Below are 14496 nucleotides of genomic sequence, written 5' to 3'. Positions count from 1 at the left end.
GTCATGTTGGTCCATGAGTCTGTGGATGGTTGTTGGGTTTCTCACTGCACTGAACAATATCGGCTACGTCACTCTGGTTCTGACTGGGGGGTTAGTTTCTGAGGGTGGTGTCCTTTTTTACCCTCAGAGTCAACCTTAGAACTGAACGAGATCCTCAGGTGAAGCATCTTCTCTAAACTCTACAGGCCCTGATCATTTAAAAAAAAAATTTAAAAAAGGATATTTTGTGAACATGAACTTGTTTGGTCGGTAAAGTATTTGTTCTTCCTGTCGCCCACATCAACGAGCAGAAACATCCGTAAACAATATGACAAGTGATTTATTTTCTGAGGATGAGCCGCCGCAGTCATGTGACACAGAGCTTCACATGTACATTTACACATGTTCACAGCTACAGTGAATGAAACATCCTACCACACGCTAACGTCATGCTAGTCACGTCACTACATGGAGGAGGCTGAGGCAGTGGTCACATGGTTCATTTCAACCTGTCAGGCTTTTTTGCTGCTGTAAAGGAGGAAGTGATGTCATCAGGTAAAAGTGAGGCACTCGTTGATCTGCATGCTGCATGCCTCCCAGCTCGTTACATATTCATTATTAATTCAGGATGTAGAAAAGTTGTGGTGTAGCAGCGGCGTAATTCATGAGGTGATGTGGTTGGTTAACATGCTAAAGCTAAAGGATGTAGCCACGCTCATGCTCTGATGCTGAGGCACGAAGCTGAATCTGCCAATGTGTGACCATGGAGAGGATCTGAGTCTGCACTCATTCCCTCAAACTACAACACACGGGACCCGTCCCAGGTTCAGTCCTTAAGACACTGTGTAATGATCAGACGTGTCCTGGTCACTGCTGCAGCCGTGGTTCTCTAAGGCATCAAATCACCTGTTCGGTTTATCAGTGCAGACAGAACGATGAGGCTGAAACGCCGTCGCCTTTGAAGCAGCTGATTCTGGGACAGTTCGGACGTTTAGTCCCGGACGTGGTCTTTCAGTGACTGTCAGATGAACAGTGACGCTGGTCTTTCGTTTCCCTGAAACTGTCCAGAGTTAGAGAAGATGATCTGGATGAGGTGGTCGGACATGAGGTGATGTTTCCTTCACAGTCACTGCAGCTGGCAGCCTCGGCAGTCGTCCTCCGGTTCAGTGTTATCAGAGGAGTAGGAGCTCTCCTCGCTCACTGCCAACACAACACAACACAACACAAAGGTTAGAGTCAACACAACACAACACAAACCTAAGAGTCAACACAACACAACACACAAGCGTTAGAGTCAATACAACACACAAGCGTTAGAGTCAACACAACACACAAACTTTAGAGTCAACAAAACACAACACACAAAGGTTAGAGTCAACACAACACACTAACATTACAGTCAACACAACACAAGCGTTAGAGTCAGTGAGACTTTGCGCTGCATCTGCTCATCATCGATGGACCAATGAACTGTGAATTCTACCAGTGAACTCTGAAAGAAAATGTCAGGACATGAGTCCATGAGCTGAATGTGAAGAGAAACTGGGTCATGGAGGAAGACAAGGAGCCCAAGAACACCAGTGGTTCTCCAGAAGAACCAGATGAATGTTTAGGAACAAGTCAAAGTCCTGAACTTCATCCAGTAGAAATGTTGGAGCATCAGCTGATGAGAGGAAACCACCAACATCTCACAACTCACCTGGTTCTGATCTGGGATCAGATTAGACCCTGATCAGCTGTTACAGGAACATTTAGTCTGAAGGACTCACAGACTCACACACTGGACACAAGGACTCAACAACAGGATCAACACTGGACCATTTGACTGAATAAAATAAGTAGGTTCTGTTTCGACGTTCAGCATGTTCTGATTAATTTTAAGGTCGAGGTGTAGAAACGTCTGAAGGACGTAAAGACTTTGAAGCAGCTCTGAGTCTTGGTTTGTCCCTTTGCTTCCTGACTCCCCCCCGACAGAGACACTGAAGTTGACTTACACCACTCGGTCTGGATGGGTAGGAAGGCCTTGTCCCCGTTCTCCCGGATCATCTCTTCGATCTTGTCCAGCAGGACGGACACACTCCGGTCCTTGCCGGGCGTCTTGCTGTCCAGGACGTGGTAGTAGTTTCCGCAGTACTCCAGGAGTCTCTGCAGCTCGCGGCCTCCTCTCAGGATGTGCTCCTCGATGGGCGTCCGGCCCAGCCAGTCGCCACAGCTGAACAGCACCATGGTGTGGAGGCAGGCGCCGTCTCCGAACAGAGTCTCTATGTGGGCCAGCAACGTCCTCCTCTTCCTGGCCGTGAGCGAGGACACGACGGGCAGGACCAGCAGCAGCGTGTGGGGTCCGGGTCGCAGCAGGGCGGCCCCCCGCTGGGACTCCTGCCGGATGCGCTTCGGGGTCCTCCTCACCGAGAACCAGTCCCAGCCTGGGGTGTCCACGATAGTGACCCGACGGCCCGACACCAGGGCCTGCCTCCTGAGGCACAGCTCCGTCTCCTGACCCGACTCAAAGAACCGTCGGCCCAGGATGGCGTTCCCCACCGAGCTCTTCCCGACGCCCTTCCAGCCCAGCAACAGCAGCCGGAGCTCTGAGGGGGGGGGCACAGGACGGTCAGACAGGACAAACAAACACCCACCACTGGCTCGGTTCTGCAGGGCTCGGTTCTCCGTACCTCTGGGAGGCCCTCCGATCATTTGCTCCCTCTGCCTAGCATGCTCCTCCATCCTCATCCTCTCCTCCTCCAGAGCTCGTCTGGCCTGTTCCTCCTCCAGCAAGATCAGCTCGTTCACCTCGAAGTACCAGCCTGCAGGAGAGTCGGGCTCCGGGTTAAGGTCAGAGGTCAGAGGTCAGGCAGGGTTATTATAACCTGATAAACTCTACAGCTCCATCCAAACCTTGGTTGTCAGTGATCATCTCCTCCACCTTCTCCATCAGCTCAGGTACTTGTGTGTTGTCTTCTGTTTCTTTACGAGTGTTGTCGAAGGCGTGATACCTGCAGAGAGAAAACATGATTGATTTATTATTTCAGATTCATGAGGTTCTCTGTAAACACAAACAACCTGAACCAGATCTAACTCATCAGTCAATTAATCTTTATATCGCACTTTAAAAAAACAACACGAGGACAGAACAAGATTAAAATCATAAAACAGTCAAACAGTAGAAACAATAAGAACCAATGTCTCAGACGCATTTTGTACATTCATGCTTTGAGCCGGGATAAACCTCCTTTAGTAGCTTTCACACAGACAGATACCTAACCCTAACTGCCTCCAGGGGGCGGGGCTTATATGACCTATACTGTCTCCAGGGGGCGGGGCCTGTGTGATGACCTATACTGCCTCCAGGGGGCGGGGCTTGTATGAGCTATACTGCCTCCAGGGGGCGGGGCTTATATGACCTATACTGCCTCCAGGGGGCGGGGCCTGTGTGATGACCTATACTGCCTCCAGGGGGCGGGGTTGAGATGAGCTATACTGCCTCCAGGGGGCGGGGCCTGTGTGATGACCTATACTGCCTCCAGGGGGTGGGGCTGATTTGACCTATACTGCCTCCAGGGGGCGGGGCCTGTGTGATGACCTATACTGCCTCCAGGGGGCGGGGCTGAGATGAGCTATACTGCCTCCAGGGGGCGGGGCCTGTGCGTCCTACCTGCTCCCACAGCGCTCCACCAGCCACTGGAGGGCGTCCCCGGTGTTGGCGATGTGCTCCTCGATGAACACGTCTTGGGGCAGCTGGTCCACTCCTGTGAAGACCACCATGGAGTACCTCCAGGTGCCCCCCCCCAGGGCCCCCAGCTGGTCCTCGGCCGCCCTCCTCTGGGTGTCTGTGAAGGGCTGGGTGACCGACACCACCAGGAGGATGGCGTGGGGCCCCGGGGGACAGAGAATGGCCCCCATGCACGGCCCCTCGCTGTCCAGGCTGGCCGGGGGACGGGGGAGGCTCTCGGACTCAGCGCCGGCCTCGTCCTCGTCCCCGTCCTCGGCCTCGTCCTCCGGGTCGGGGGGGACGGCCCACGGGGGGGTGTCCACCACCGTCACGCGGCGACCGAAGATCTCTGTCTGTCCCACGTTGCTGTGGGTCGTCTCTGTCCCGGCCTCGAAGACCTCGTCCCCCAGGATGCTGTTGGCTGTGGACGTCTTCCCAGACCGGGGACCCCCCAGGAGGAGCAGCCGGCGCTCCGGGGGGTGGCGTCCCCTTGGGTCCCCTGGAAACACCCCAGACAAGAGGGTCAGGATCTCCTGGTCTGAAGAGAGTCTACATGTCCCTCCTGTACCCGTCCCCCCGGCTCTCTGACAACATGAGACACGTCTCTACAGAGACGTGTCTCATGTTGTCAGAGGAGGACACATGTCCCCTCATAGAAGAGGAGACATGTCTCCTCAGGGAGGGGGACGTGCAGCATCTTCCAGGACTCACCAGACTCGGAGGCAGAGGACACGGCGGCCATCTTGTGAGCAGAGCCTCTGGCGTCCTCGTCCTCCCCCCGTCTCCTCCTCCTCCTTCTCGCCTCCACCGTGGATGCGTCTCCTTCAGAAAGCTGCAGACCTGGAGCTCAGACGCTGTCTCGTCCTTCCACTTCTGTCCTCATGTTTCTGGTCTGTGTGGCTGCTCTCCGTCCTCCTGTCCCTCCTGTCCCTCCTGGTCCTCCTGTCCCTCCTGGTCCTCCTCCTCCTCCTCCTCCTCCTCACTGGGGAGAGGTTGTGCAATGCAGAGAAGCGGAGGATGAATCCAGCTTCGTCATTTTACTGAGACTAAACCCAGGAAGCTGCTCCTCTGGTCCCCCCCCCTCCCTCAGCCACAGCAGCAGACTGCGGAGAGGACGGGGGGGGGGGCGTTATACCTCCGACTATATTAAACTGTAATGTTGTATTTTATGTTTTATTTTTACGTTTTGTTTGTTACATTTTTATGTTTTATTTTATTTTATTTTATTTTATTTTATTTTATTTTATTTTATTTTATTTCGTCATTTTCTCTTTAACTCCTCCTCTCTGCCGTAAAGCAACACAGCTTTACTGGCATAAACCGCACACTTCACGCCGTAAGTCGACGCTGAGTGTCGTAAAGAGCTCCGCTTTATGTTCCGCCTCATGCTTTGAGTCCCAGAGTCCCGGTCACAGTCCCGGATCCTGAGCTCCACAGCCCGGTCAGTGTCCCGGTGTGTCCCGGTGTGTCCCGTGTGTCCTGTGTGTCCCTGCCCCGGCGAGAGACATGGAGTCCGCGGAAGAGTTCCTGAAGTACCGCTCCCCGCTGGTCTCCAGATACGCCAGCCGAGAAATGTCGTTCAACTTCAGCGACAAGAAGAAGTTCAGCACCTGGAGGAAACTCTGGATCTTCCTGGCTAAAGCCGAGCAGGTTCATGCTTTATTTTATTTCATTTTATTTTATTTTATTTATTATTCCTGGCTAAAGCCGAGCAGGTTCATGCTTTAATTTATTTTATTTTATTTATTATTCCTGGTTAAAGCCGAGCAGGTTCATGCTTTTATTTATTTGTTTTTTGTATTAATAATCTTTTTTTATTTTATTTATTATTCCTGGTTAAAGACGAGCAGGTTCATGCTTTAATTTATTTTAATTTATTTATTATTCCTGGCTAAAGCCGAGCAGGTTCATGCTTTTATTTATTTGTTTTTTGTATTAATAATCTTTATTTATTTATTTTTTTATTTAATGAACACAAACAGTCTCCTGTCTAGAAGTAGGAACCCAACGGTTCCCAGATCCTCCACAACTTAAGGTCATGAGTCAAGACTCAGCAGGAATGTGTGATGGCCTGATAACATGTGGACTGCAGAGACCTGGGGAGATCCAGTTCTAGCCTGGAACAAGGTGTCAATCAGTCTTAGCAGAGATGTGGAGTCTGAGTCCAGAGGTGGTCCAGAGGTGGTCCCGGGTATAGTCCAGAGGTGGTCCAGAGAATACTAAACCAGACCGTGAGAAGGGGTGGAGGTTTTATTTAAAGTCCGGGGCCTCCAGCCTCTGCTCAGGTTTCCTGCTCCAAATATAGATGAAGAGTCAGAGCCACAGACACGTTTAGCTTTCAGCTTTGAAACCAGAAGGAGTTTCATTGACCTTCATTAACTTTAATTAAGTCTGACGCCTTCACTGTCTGTGGGAACTTTGATATGATCTACACCAGGAGGTCCAACTCATTCTAGTTCAGGGGCCACATTCAGACCACTTTGACCTCAAGGGTCTAGACCAGTACCACAACAGAATAATAACCTATTCCTGGGTCTGATTAGTCCTGGGTCTGATTAGTCCTGGGTTTAGTCCTGGGTCTGATTAGTCCTGGGTCTAGTCCTGGGTCTAGTCCTGGGTCTAGTCCTGGGTCTGGTCCTGGGTCTGGTCCTGGGTCTAGTCCTGGGTCTAGTCCTGGGTCTAGTCCTGGGTCTGACTAGTCCTGGGTCTAGTCCTGGGTCTGATTAGTCCTGGGTCTAGTCCTGGGTCTGACTAGTCCTGGGTCTGACTAGTCCTGTGTCTGTTCCTGTTGTTTTAATTGTTTTATTTTGTTTTATTATATTCATTGGTGCCTTCAGGGACTCTTAACACAGGACGAATGGACTCTAATCTGAAACGCGGTGTCTCTTATTGGACGTTAACTGGACACAGACCCTGGTCAGGAGACCCCGGTCAGGAGACCCTGGTCAGGAGACCCCGGTCAGGAGACCATGATTAGATTTAGAAACCACAGAAGAAGAAAGGGTCAGGGTCAGGATCAGGTCTGGGTTCAGGATGACCCGACCCAGTCCATAAGGTCTGAGGATGAACTCACCATGGACCAGTTCTAATGCAGGTCAGGTGAGGGGTCCCGTGACCTTTGACCCTCAGAGTCCAGAGAGACTCTTTCTTCTTCTGTGGTTTCTAAATCTAATCAGGGTCTCCTGACCAGGTCTCTTATCTCCCAATGTCCTTGAACTCAACACCATCAACGCAGCATTGAGTTCATTTACTCCTCCTCCTTCTCTTCTTCCTCCTCCTCCTCCTCCTCCTCTTCCTCTTCCTCCTCCTCCTCCTCCTCCTCCTCCTCCTCTTCTTCCTCCTCCTCCTCTTCTTCCTCCTCCTCCTCCTCTTCCTCCTCCTCCTCCTCTTCCTCCTCCTCCTCCTCCTCTCCTCCTCCTCCTCCTCCTCCTCCTCCTCCTCCTGCTCCTCCTCAGGCGCTGGGCCTCCCTATCTCAGATGCTCAGATCCAGGAGATGGAGCGTCACGCTGAGGACATAGACTTCGTCATGGCGGCGGAGGAGGAGCGTAAACTGAGACATGACGTCATGGCCCACGTCCACACCTTCGCCCACTGCTGCCCCAGCGCCGCCCCCATCATCCACCTGGGGGCCACGTCCTGCTACGTGGGGGACAACACGGTAACGTCCTCCTGGCTACACTGGTTAATTAATCTCAGGTTAATAATCAGATTAAATCTCTTTCATCTTTAATCTCTATTGATTCGTTTCACTGTTGATGATGAACAGACTCCAGGAAGAAGAGAATATATCTGCACTGAACGTCTTTCTTTGTCCACCATGTGTCCACATGAACGTGTCCCTGTTGCTACGTAGACAAACTAATTTGTGGACATTGTCCAACCAGAGGAGAGCTGACGCTTCTTATTGAGAACAGTCTCTCCCAGTGAACAGTGGCTGCAGGAGTGGACACATATTAGCAGCAGCATTGGCAGCTTGTCTTTGTCTTGGTTTGTCTTGGTTTGTCTCCAGCTGTTAGCCGCGTTAGCCCAAGTGCTAGCAGAATCCCCGGCTAACGTATGCTTGGCTTGGTTCATGTGCTGTTTGAAGCTGGAAAGAAAACTCCTTCCTGCAGAGTGTGATGATACTTTATGTGTCTCCACTGGTCCCTCTTGGTTTCTTTGTCCTCAAATGTCCCATGGAGAGGACCAACGTGCTGTTTAGCGTCTTCCATCTTTATGGGTTGGTTCTGCTGCCTGTCACTACCGGATCAGCTGGTGCTAACGCTAACGCTACTTGGACAAACTGAGACACGTTCACAGTCGTTCTGCTGCAGATGCTTCATTAATCACATGAATCATGACGATGGACTGATCCATGCTAACAGCTGTCGTTGGTGTTTGGTCCTCAGGATCTCATCATGCTGCGGGACGGCTTCGACATCCTGATGCCAAAGGTGAGACGCGACACATTAGCAACACGTTAGCAACACGTTAGCATGAAGTTGAAGTAACTTGGTCCTCTGTCCACAGCTGGCGAGAGTCATCGACAGACTGGCCAAGTTTGCAGAGAAATACGCTGATCTACCAACTCTGGGCTTCACCCACTATCAGTGAGTCTGGATCCTCCTGGTTTAGACCAGTTTCATGACTAAACTAAAGCAGATGGAACAAACGCAGATAAACTCTGGATCTTTACCTGAGGACCCACTCATTCAATATTAAACGAACCTTGGACACACTCTGTCCTCAGACCGGCTCAGCTGACCACGGTGGGGAAGAGGTCTTGTCTCTGGATCCAGGACTTGACGATGGACATGAGGAACCTGCAGAGGGCCAGGGAAGACCTTCGGTTCAGGGGCGTAAAGGGGACCACGGGAACCCAGGCCAGCTTCCTCCAACTGTTCCAGGGAGACCACGAGAAGGTGGGAGGGAGGACGAGGGGGAGGAGGGGGAGGAGAAGGACAAGGAGGAGGAGGAGGACGAGGACGAGGACGAGGACGACTACAGTTTTAAATGTGTTTGTTTGTCTCCAGGTTGAGGAGCTGGACAGGATGGTGACAGAGATGGCTGGATTCAAGAAGTAAGTTCAGACAGGGGACAGATGATAGAGGACAGGGGACAGATGATAGAGGACAGAGAGACATCATAGTCCATGTCTCCATTACTGGATGTCCTCGTGTCTTCCAGAGCCTACCTGGTGACGGGACAGACCTACAGCAGGAAGGTGGACATAGACTGTCTGTCCTCCCTGGCCAGTCTGGGAGCTACTGTCCACAAGGTGAGCAGAGAAATGTCCCCCGATCCCCCCAGGAGGACACTCATTCATTCATGTCTCTGCTGCAGATCTGTACGGACATCCGTCTCCTGGCCAACCTGAAGGAGGTCGAGGAGCCTTTTGAGAAGGAGCAGATCGGTGAGTCCTTGTCGCCGTCCACATGGGACAACTGACGTGGACTTGTCCTCCTCCTGCACACTAGGGGGCGATATGTGTGTCCTCAGTGGGTTGATGGGGCCCCTCTCAGGTTGACCTGTTACATAGTAAATAGTTCATCAGGTCAGGACGTCCTGTCCCTCAGGTCTACGTCTGCTTTACTAACACACTAAGGCTTCACTCTGTCCCCCGTGTCCCCCATCCTCCTGTCTCTCCCATGTCCCCCCATGTCCCCAGGCTCCAGTGCCATGCCCTATAAGAGGAACCCCATGAGGTCTGAGCGCTGCTGTAGTTTGGCCCGACACCTGGTGGCGCTGCTGACCAACCCCCTGCAGACGGCGTCGGTGCAGTGGTTGGAGAGGACACTGGACGACAGCGCTAACAGGTCAGCTAACGCTAAGCTAAGCTAACATCCAGAGTCTAGTCTAGACACATTATGTCCTGATTGGCTGATGGATGCATGTTTCCACCAATAGGAAAGGGGCTGTCATGTTGTGTTTCTTTCTATCTGTGTAGCTGGCTAGCTCTCTCCTCCTGCTAGCTCTCTCCTCCTGCCAGCTCTCTCCTCTTGCTAGCTCTCTCCTCCTGCTAGCTCTCTCTCTCCTCCTGCTAGCTCTCTCCTCTTGCTAGCTCTCTCCTCCTGCTAGCTCTCTCTCTCCTCCTGCTAGCTCTCTCTCTCCTCCTGCTAGCTCTCTCTCTCCTCCTGCTAGCTCTCTCTCTCCTCCTGCTAGCTCTCTCCTCCTGCTAGCTCTCTCCTCTTGCTAGCTCTCTCCTCCTGCTAGCTCTCTCTCTCCTCCTGCTAGCTCTCTCTCTCCTCCTGCTAGCTCGCTCCTCTTGCTAGCTCGCTCCTCTTGCTAGCGTTTTCCTCTGTGAACCAAACATGACGACAATATTCAGGAGAAAGACAAGTTTTACTAGAAACACTAGTAACACTAGTAAAAACTGATCTATAGGCTGAGAGTCCTGATGCTACGTGACCTCAAACCTCCTTCTCCTCCTCCAGGAGGATCTCCTTGGCTGAGTCCTTCCTCACGGCCGACATCATCCTCAGCACCCTCCAGAACATCAGCGAAGGACTCGTGGTTTATCCCAAAGTCATCGAGAGGCACATCAACCAGGAGCTGCCCTTCATGGCCACAGAGAACATCATCATGGCCATGGTGACGGCAGGAGGAGACAGACAGGTAGGAATCAGACAAACGGGTAGGAGGAGTCAGACAGATATGTAGGAGGAGGCAGGTAGGAGGAGGAGTCAGACAGGTAGGAGGAGTCAGACAGGTAGGTAGGTGACGTGACCTGATACCGTCCTGTCCCCTGACGTCCTCCTGTCCCTGCGTCTCCTCCTGCAGGAGTGCCATGAGAGGATCCGGGTCCTGTCCCAAGAAGCTGCTGCTGTGGTCAAACAGGAAGGAGGAGACAACGACCTCCTGTCCAGGGTCCAGAGGGACCCCTACTTCGTCCCCATCCTGGGACAACTGGACGTCCTCCTGGACCCCAAGACCTTCACGGGACGAGCCCCCCAGCAGGTACATGGACCGGGACACGACGTCCTCTGATTGTTCCCGTGTCCCAGACTAACGTGTCCCAGACTAACGTGTCCCTGTGTCCAGGTGTCCAGGTTCCTGTCTGAAGAAGTCCGTCCTCTGCTGGAGCCGTTCAAGACCAAGATGGACGTGAAGATGGAGCTGGAGCTGTAACTGGTCCAATAAAACCGTCTCAGACACCGTCCAGTCTCAGTCTCATCCCTCAGGTCCAGGTCCAGGTCCAGGTCCAGGTCTAGTTAAGATAAGCAAAAAGACATGAGATGGGACAGAGACAGCAGACAGACTAGAGGCAGTGGTTTATCATCTGACCAGGTCTGGGTCTGGTCCTGGTCCAGGTTTTATCTAATCTAATTCCAGGCGTTTTCTCATTGTTGCTTTTTTTAGAGGTGAAGTTTGAACGTTTGGTCTCAGACGTGTTGAAGCTTCACTTCCATCCATGCAGCGATAGAGCTAAGGAGGCTAAGCTAATTAAACACTCACTGGCACCAGATCAGTCTGGTTACTACTGTTAGCATCAGCACCATTAGCATCATACTTCTAAAGCTCCTCATCAGTGACAGGTGACGTTCATCTGAGAGAATCTGTTCAGTTTAGGACATCTTCAAAACAACAACAACAAAAAACCAAATGTATAAAAAGAGGTTTTTGACAGATGTCTTGTGATGGGTCACAGTGAAATGAGGACTGTTGGTTTTATAGGGAAGGACTCCTCAGCATTCACAGGTTTAGACGATGAAACATCAGAGAGTTCAGGTCCAAACACGTTCGGAACCTGCTGCTAATGACTGAACGCTAAGAGGATTAATGTTGATGTGATGTTCAGGGTCCAGACTAATTAAGCGCTGGGGTCAGATATTAATTAACCTTAATTAACCTTATCTCTCATTAATTCATTCATTTATTAATCTTAATTCAGATCCTTCTGTTTTTAACTTTTACTTCCATATGAATAAAATAAATGACTTGTCCCAGCCTCATGGGGGCAGCACTGTGCCACACACCACTCAGAAAAACTCTTCTACAAATGTCTGGACTCAGGGACTCTGGGGACAGGCTGGGGACACAACAGACACATGGACAGACAGACGGACAGACAGGAGTGGGCGCTGGCTGTAGTCCTCTGTCTCCGTCCTCCGTCTCCGTCTCGACCGTTGGCCTTTGGCTGAAAAATGCCGAGCTCCACATTCCTGGAAGGTCGTCCTCGTCCTCGTCTGTAATTATGTGGCCTCAGACTGAGCGCGCTCAGTGCAGAGTTCTTATCTCAACATGTGGGCGCTCCAGCTGTGAGGAGCGGGTCGCCGTGACGACCAGGGCCAGAGGTCAGGGGTCAGGGCGGCCATTGTTTGCCTGGAGCTGGACATTCAGATTAAATCTAGATGGACTCGATTCAAACACATGAACTTTTTGTTACGTCATTAATTTTGGAATAAAAGGTCAGATGAACGGATGAAGACATGAAAGGATGAACGTGTGACAGATCCATATCAGAACTGAGCCAGTGTCTCTGTCCTCTGGCCCCTGGCCAACGTCTGGGTGGGTCAGAATGGACAGAATAGACTATTGTTGATGGAGGGCAGGGAGGAGGTGGAGGAGAAATTAGCTTCTAACGAGAGAATGGAACCAGATTATGATTGGGTTCAGTAGAGAATCTGGTTTGTAAATCCTGGTAAGGCCACGCGGGAAAGTCCAGAAATACCTCAACCACTACCAAAGCAACATCTGGACTCCACCCTGACAGGCCCGAGTCAGACTCAAACCCGGACCTTCTGCTGGGAGGTGCTAACCACCACTCCACTGTGTCAGTCTGAGACTTAGAACGTGACAACAACAACAAAAACACAATGCGTGGCTCATGGTGTGAATGGCACACACCCAGTACACAGCAATCAATACACAGTCACGACACACAACATACCACAGACAAACATTTCAGCACCACAGACCGGTGGACAGCTTCACACACATATCACCAGTGACACATCACACAATAACCAAACAATATGTAAACTACACTATCACTTACATTCAGATTAAAATAAATTAGACCCATCAGCTGCTTTTTTATGAGCTCCCTGTTAAACCAAGTTTCCTCTTTCCTCTCCTGGTTGAATGACCTACTTTTGTCTTTTCCCTTTTGAGAAGTGATTAAATCCTCCAGTTGATGTGTTCCCAAACCTTTTATGTCCAACTCCAACATCTCCAACGTTAAGTAGCTCACGGTATGTTATGTTATGAATGTTAGCCGAGCTAGCTAGCAGCCCCTGCCCCCTGCTGGAAATCAGCCAATGAGAAGAGCTCTGAGTCCTAAACTTAAACAGTTTGCCAGTCCACAACACTACAGGCCAGGACCATCTGGGCTGGAGCCCCCCAAGAGGAAACTGAGGAGACAGCATCACAACGCTGATAATCCTCACCTGCACAGCAGCGCCCTCTGGTGGAACCCCATCAGTCCCTAATACATTTAAGTTATAACCAGATTGTCATCAGGTTATAACCAGATTATATCAGATCATATTGATCAGATTTCTCTGAAACATCATTTCTGATCCACTGAACCAGCGTCGGGTTCATGTTCTGAAACTCAACTGTATTTGACTTCAGAGGTTTTTCAGAAACTGAGAAACATAGAGAAATCAAACCGAGGTCATGTTCACTGGCACAAGAAATAAATCATCTTTTCATTTATAGAATCACTGTGACAAAGCTCTGCGGTGTTAGTGAACCAGCAGCATGCTAACATCTGCTAAGGCGTGCTAACATCTGCTAACGCATGCTAACATCTTGCTAATGGTCTGGCTGGAGAAGAGAAAAGAATAAAGGCGGGAATAAAGAATAAAGGCCATGGTAGCTGTGACTCTGATGAGGAACAATAATCAGAGGCTCGTTGACCTTTCAGAGCTAAACTGGGTCCATTGTGTTCTCAGAGCTTATCACCCAGCTGCAGCTTCCTCTGTCTGTGTGTGTGCACGTGTCTGTGTGTGCACGTGTGTGTGTGTGTGCATGTGTCTAGTGTTTGGGTGGTGTTGTTACCGAGCCAGACGGATGAGGTTCAAGCAGAAATGACTCACACCAGCGTAGGATACGAACCAAGAGTCATTCCGCACAGGACTATGAAGTAGACTATTACCATCTGTTAGCATCTGTTAGCATCTGTTAGCCTCTATTAGCATCTGTTAGCCTCTATTAGCATCTGTGAGGTGTCCTGTTCATCCAACAAACCATCAAAGCTGCTCTTCTGTCAGAGGACGGATCAGCTGATAAGTGTCTCCTGGTGTGTAGTGTGTGTTGTTTATCTTGAGGAGAAGATGAGGAGGAGGAGACCAGGTAGACCCAGGTAGACCCGGATAGAACCAGGTAGACCCAGGTAGAACCAGATAGAACCAGATAGATCCAGGTAGACCCTCACAGACCCAGGTAGACCCAGATAGAACCAGGTAGACCCAGATAGATCCAGGTAGACCCTCACAGACCCAGGTAGACCCAGATAGACCCAGACTAGGAGTGTAAATGGGGAAATCCCCCCGGGGGAAGGTGGGGGGGGGGGGGGGGGGGGACTCCTACTCCACATACAATGTGAATTATGTGTGAGAACAAAGAGCCTCAGAGACACAGTGGGAAGGATCCGGGTTCAGCCAAGACAGGATGTGATGTCTGGACCTGCTTCATAGAAACGAGGGGGGGGGGGCTCCACCCACACACTGAACATGTTTATGTCAGGTTACCATGGCAACTAGCACTCGGGGTCTACCTGGTCTCCTCCTCCTATAGGTCCATGTCTGTCCCTAGACGTCTTCAGATCCTTTTGTCCAACGCTGTCTCGTCTTCAGTGAATCAAACGCTGTCTTTGTTCAACAGG

General features: G+C 50.9%; 2 protein-coding genes across 4 annotated transcripts; one reads left to right on the top strand and one right to left on the bottom strand.

The window, feature by feature from the left end:
- Positions 1-299: 299 nt before the first annotated feature.
- On the bottom strand, positions 300-4903 carry si:dkey-110g7.8 (GTPase IMAP family member 8). 2 transcript variants are annotated; one of them, XM_047572248.1, is made up of 6 exons: positions 4397-4903; positions 3629-4184; positions 2872-2969; positions 2649-2780; positions 1974-2564; positions 300-1179 (listed from the first exon to the last, which is right to left on the bottom strand). In XM_047572248.1, exons 1-6 carry the CDS (start codon positions 4425-4427, stop codon positions 1106-1108), a joined length of 1482 nt encoding a protein of 493 aa, XP_047428204.1. In that variant the 5' UTR covers positions 4428-4903; the 3' UTR covers positions 300-1105. The 2 variants fall into 2 exon arrangements, with proteins under 2 accessions (XP_047428204.1, XP_047428205.1); XM_047572249.1 differs by lacking the exon at positions 300-1179 and adding an exon at positions 1271-1471.
- A 146-nt stretch (positions 4904-5049) lies between these two features.
- adsl (adenylosuccinate lyase) lies at positions 5050-10822 on the top strand. 2 transcript variants are annotated; one of them, XM_047572251.1, is made up of 12 exons: positions 5050-5335; positions 7141-7344; positions 8075-8119; positions 8196-8275; positions 8416-8587; positions 8699-8745; positions 8853-8943; positions 9009-9078; positions 9334-9481; positions 10100-10280; positions 10446-10622; positions 10707-10822. In XM_047572251.1, the coding sequence occupies exons 1-12, from the start codon at positions 5192-5194 to the stop codon at positions 10791-10793; spliced, it is 1446 nt and encodes a 481-aa protein (XP_047428207.1). In that variant the 5' UTR covers positions 5050-5191; the 3' UTR covers positions 10794-10822. The 2 variants fall into 2 exon arrangements, with proteins under 2 accessions (XP_047428207.1, XP_047428208.1); XM_047572252.1 differs by lacking the exon at positions 5050-5335 and adding an exon at positions 5573-5590.
- Positions 10823-14496: the final 3674 nt, after the last annotated feature.

Source organism: Mugil cephalus, chromosome 20 (assembly GCF_022458985.1).
Source record: "Mugil cephalus isolate CIBA_MC_2020 chromosome 20, CIBA_Mcephalus_1.1, whole genome shotgun sequence".
Lineage (NCBI taxonomy): Eukaryota > Metazoa > Chordata > Actinopteri > Mugiliformes > Mugilidae > Mugil > Mugil cephalus.
Note: the sequence above shows the minus strand (reverse complement) of the source record. Positions and strands in the feature narration are given on the sequence as shown.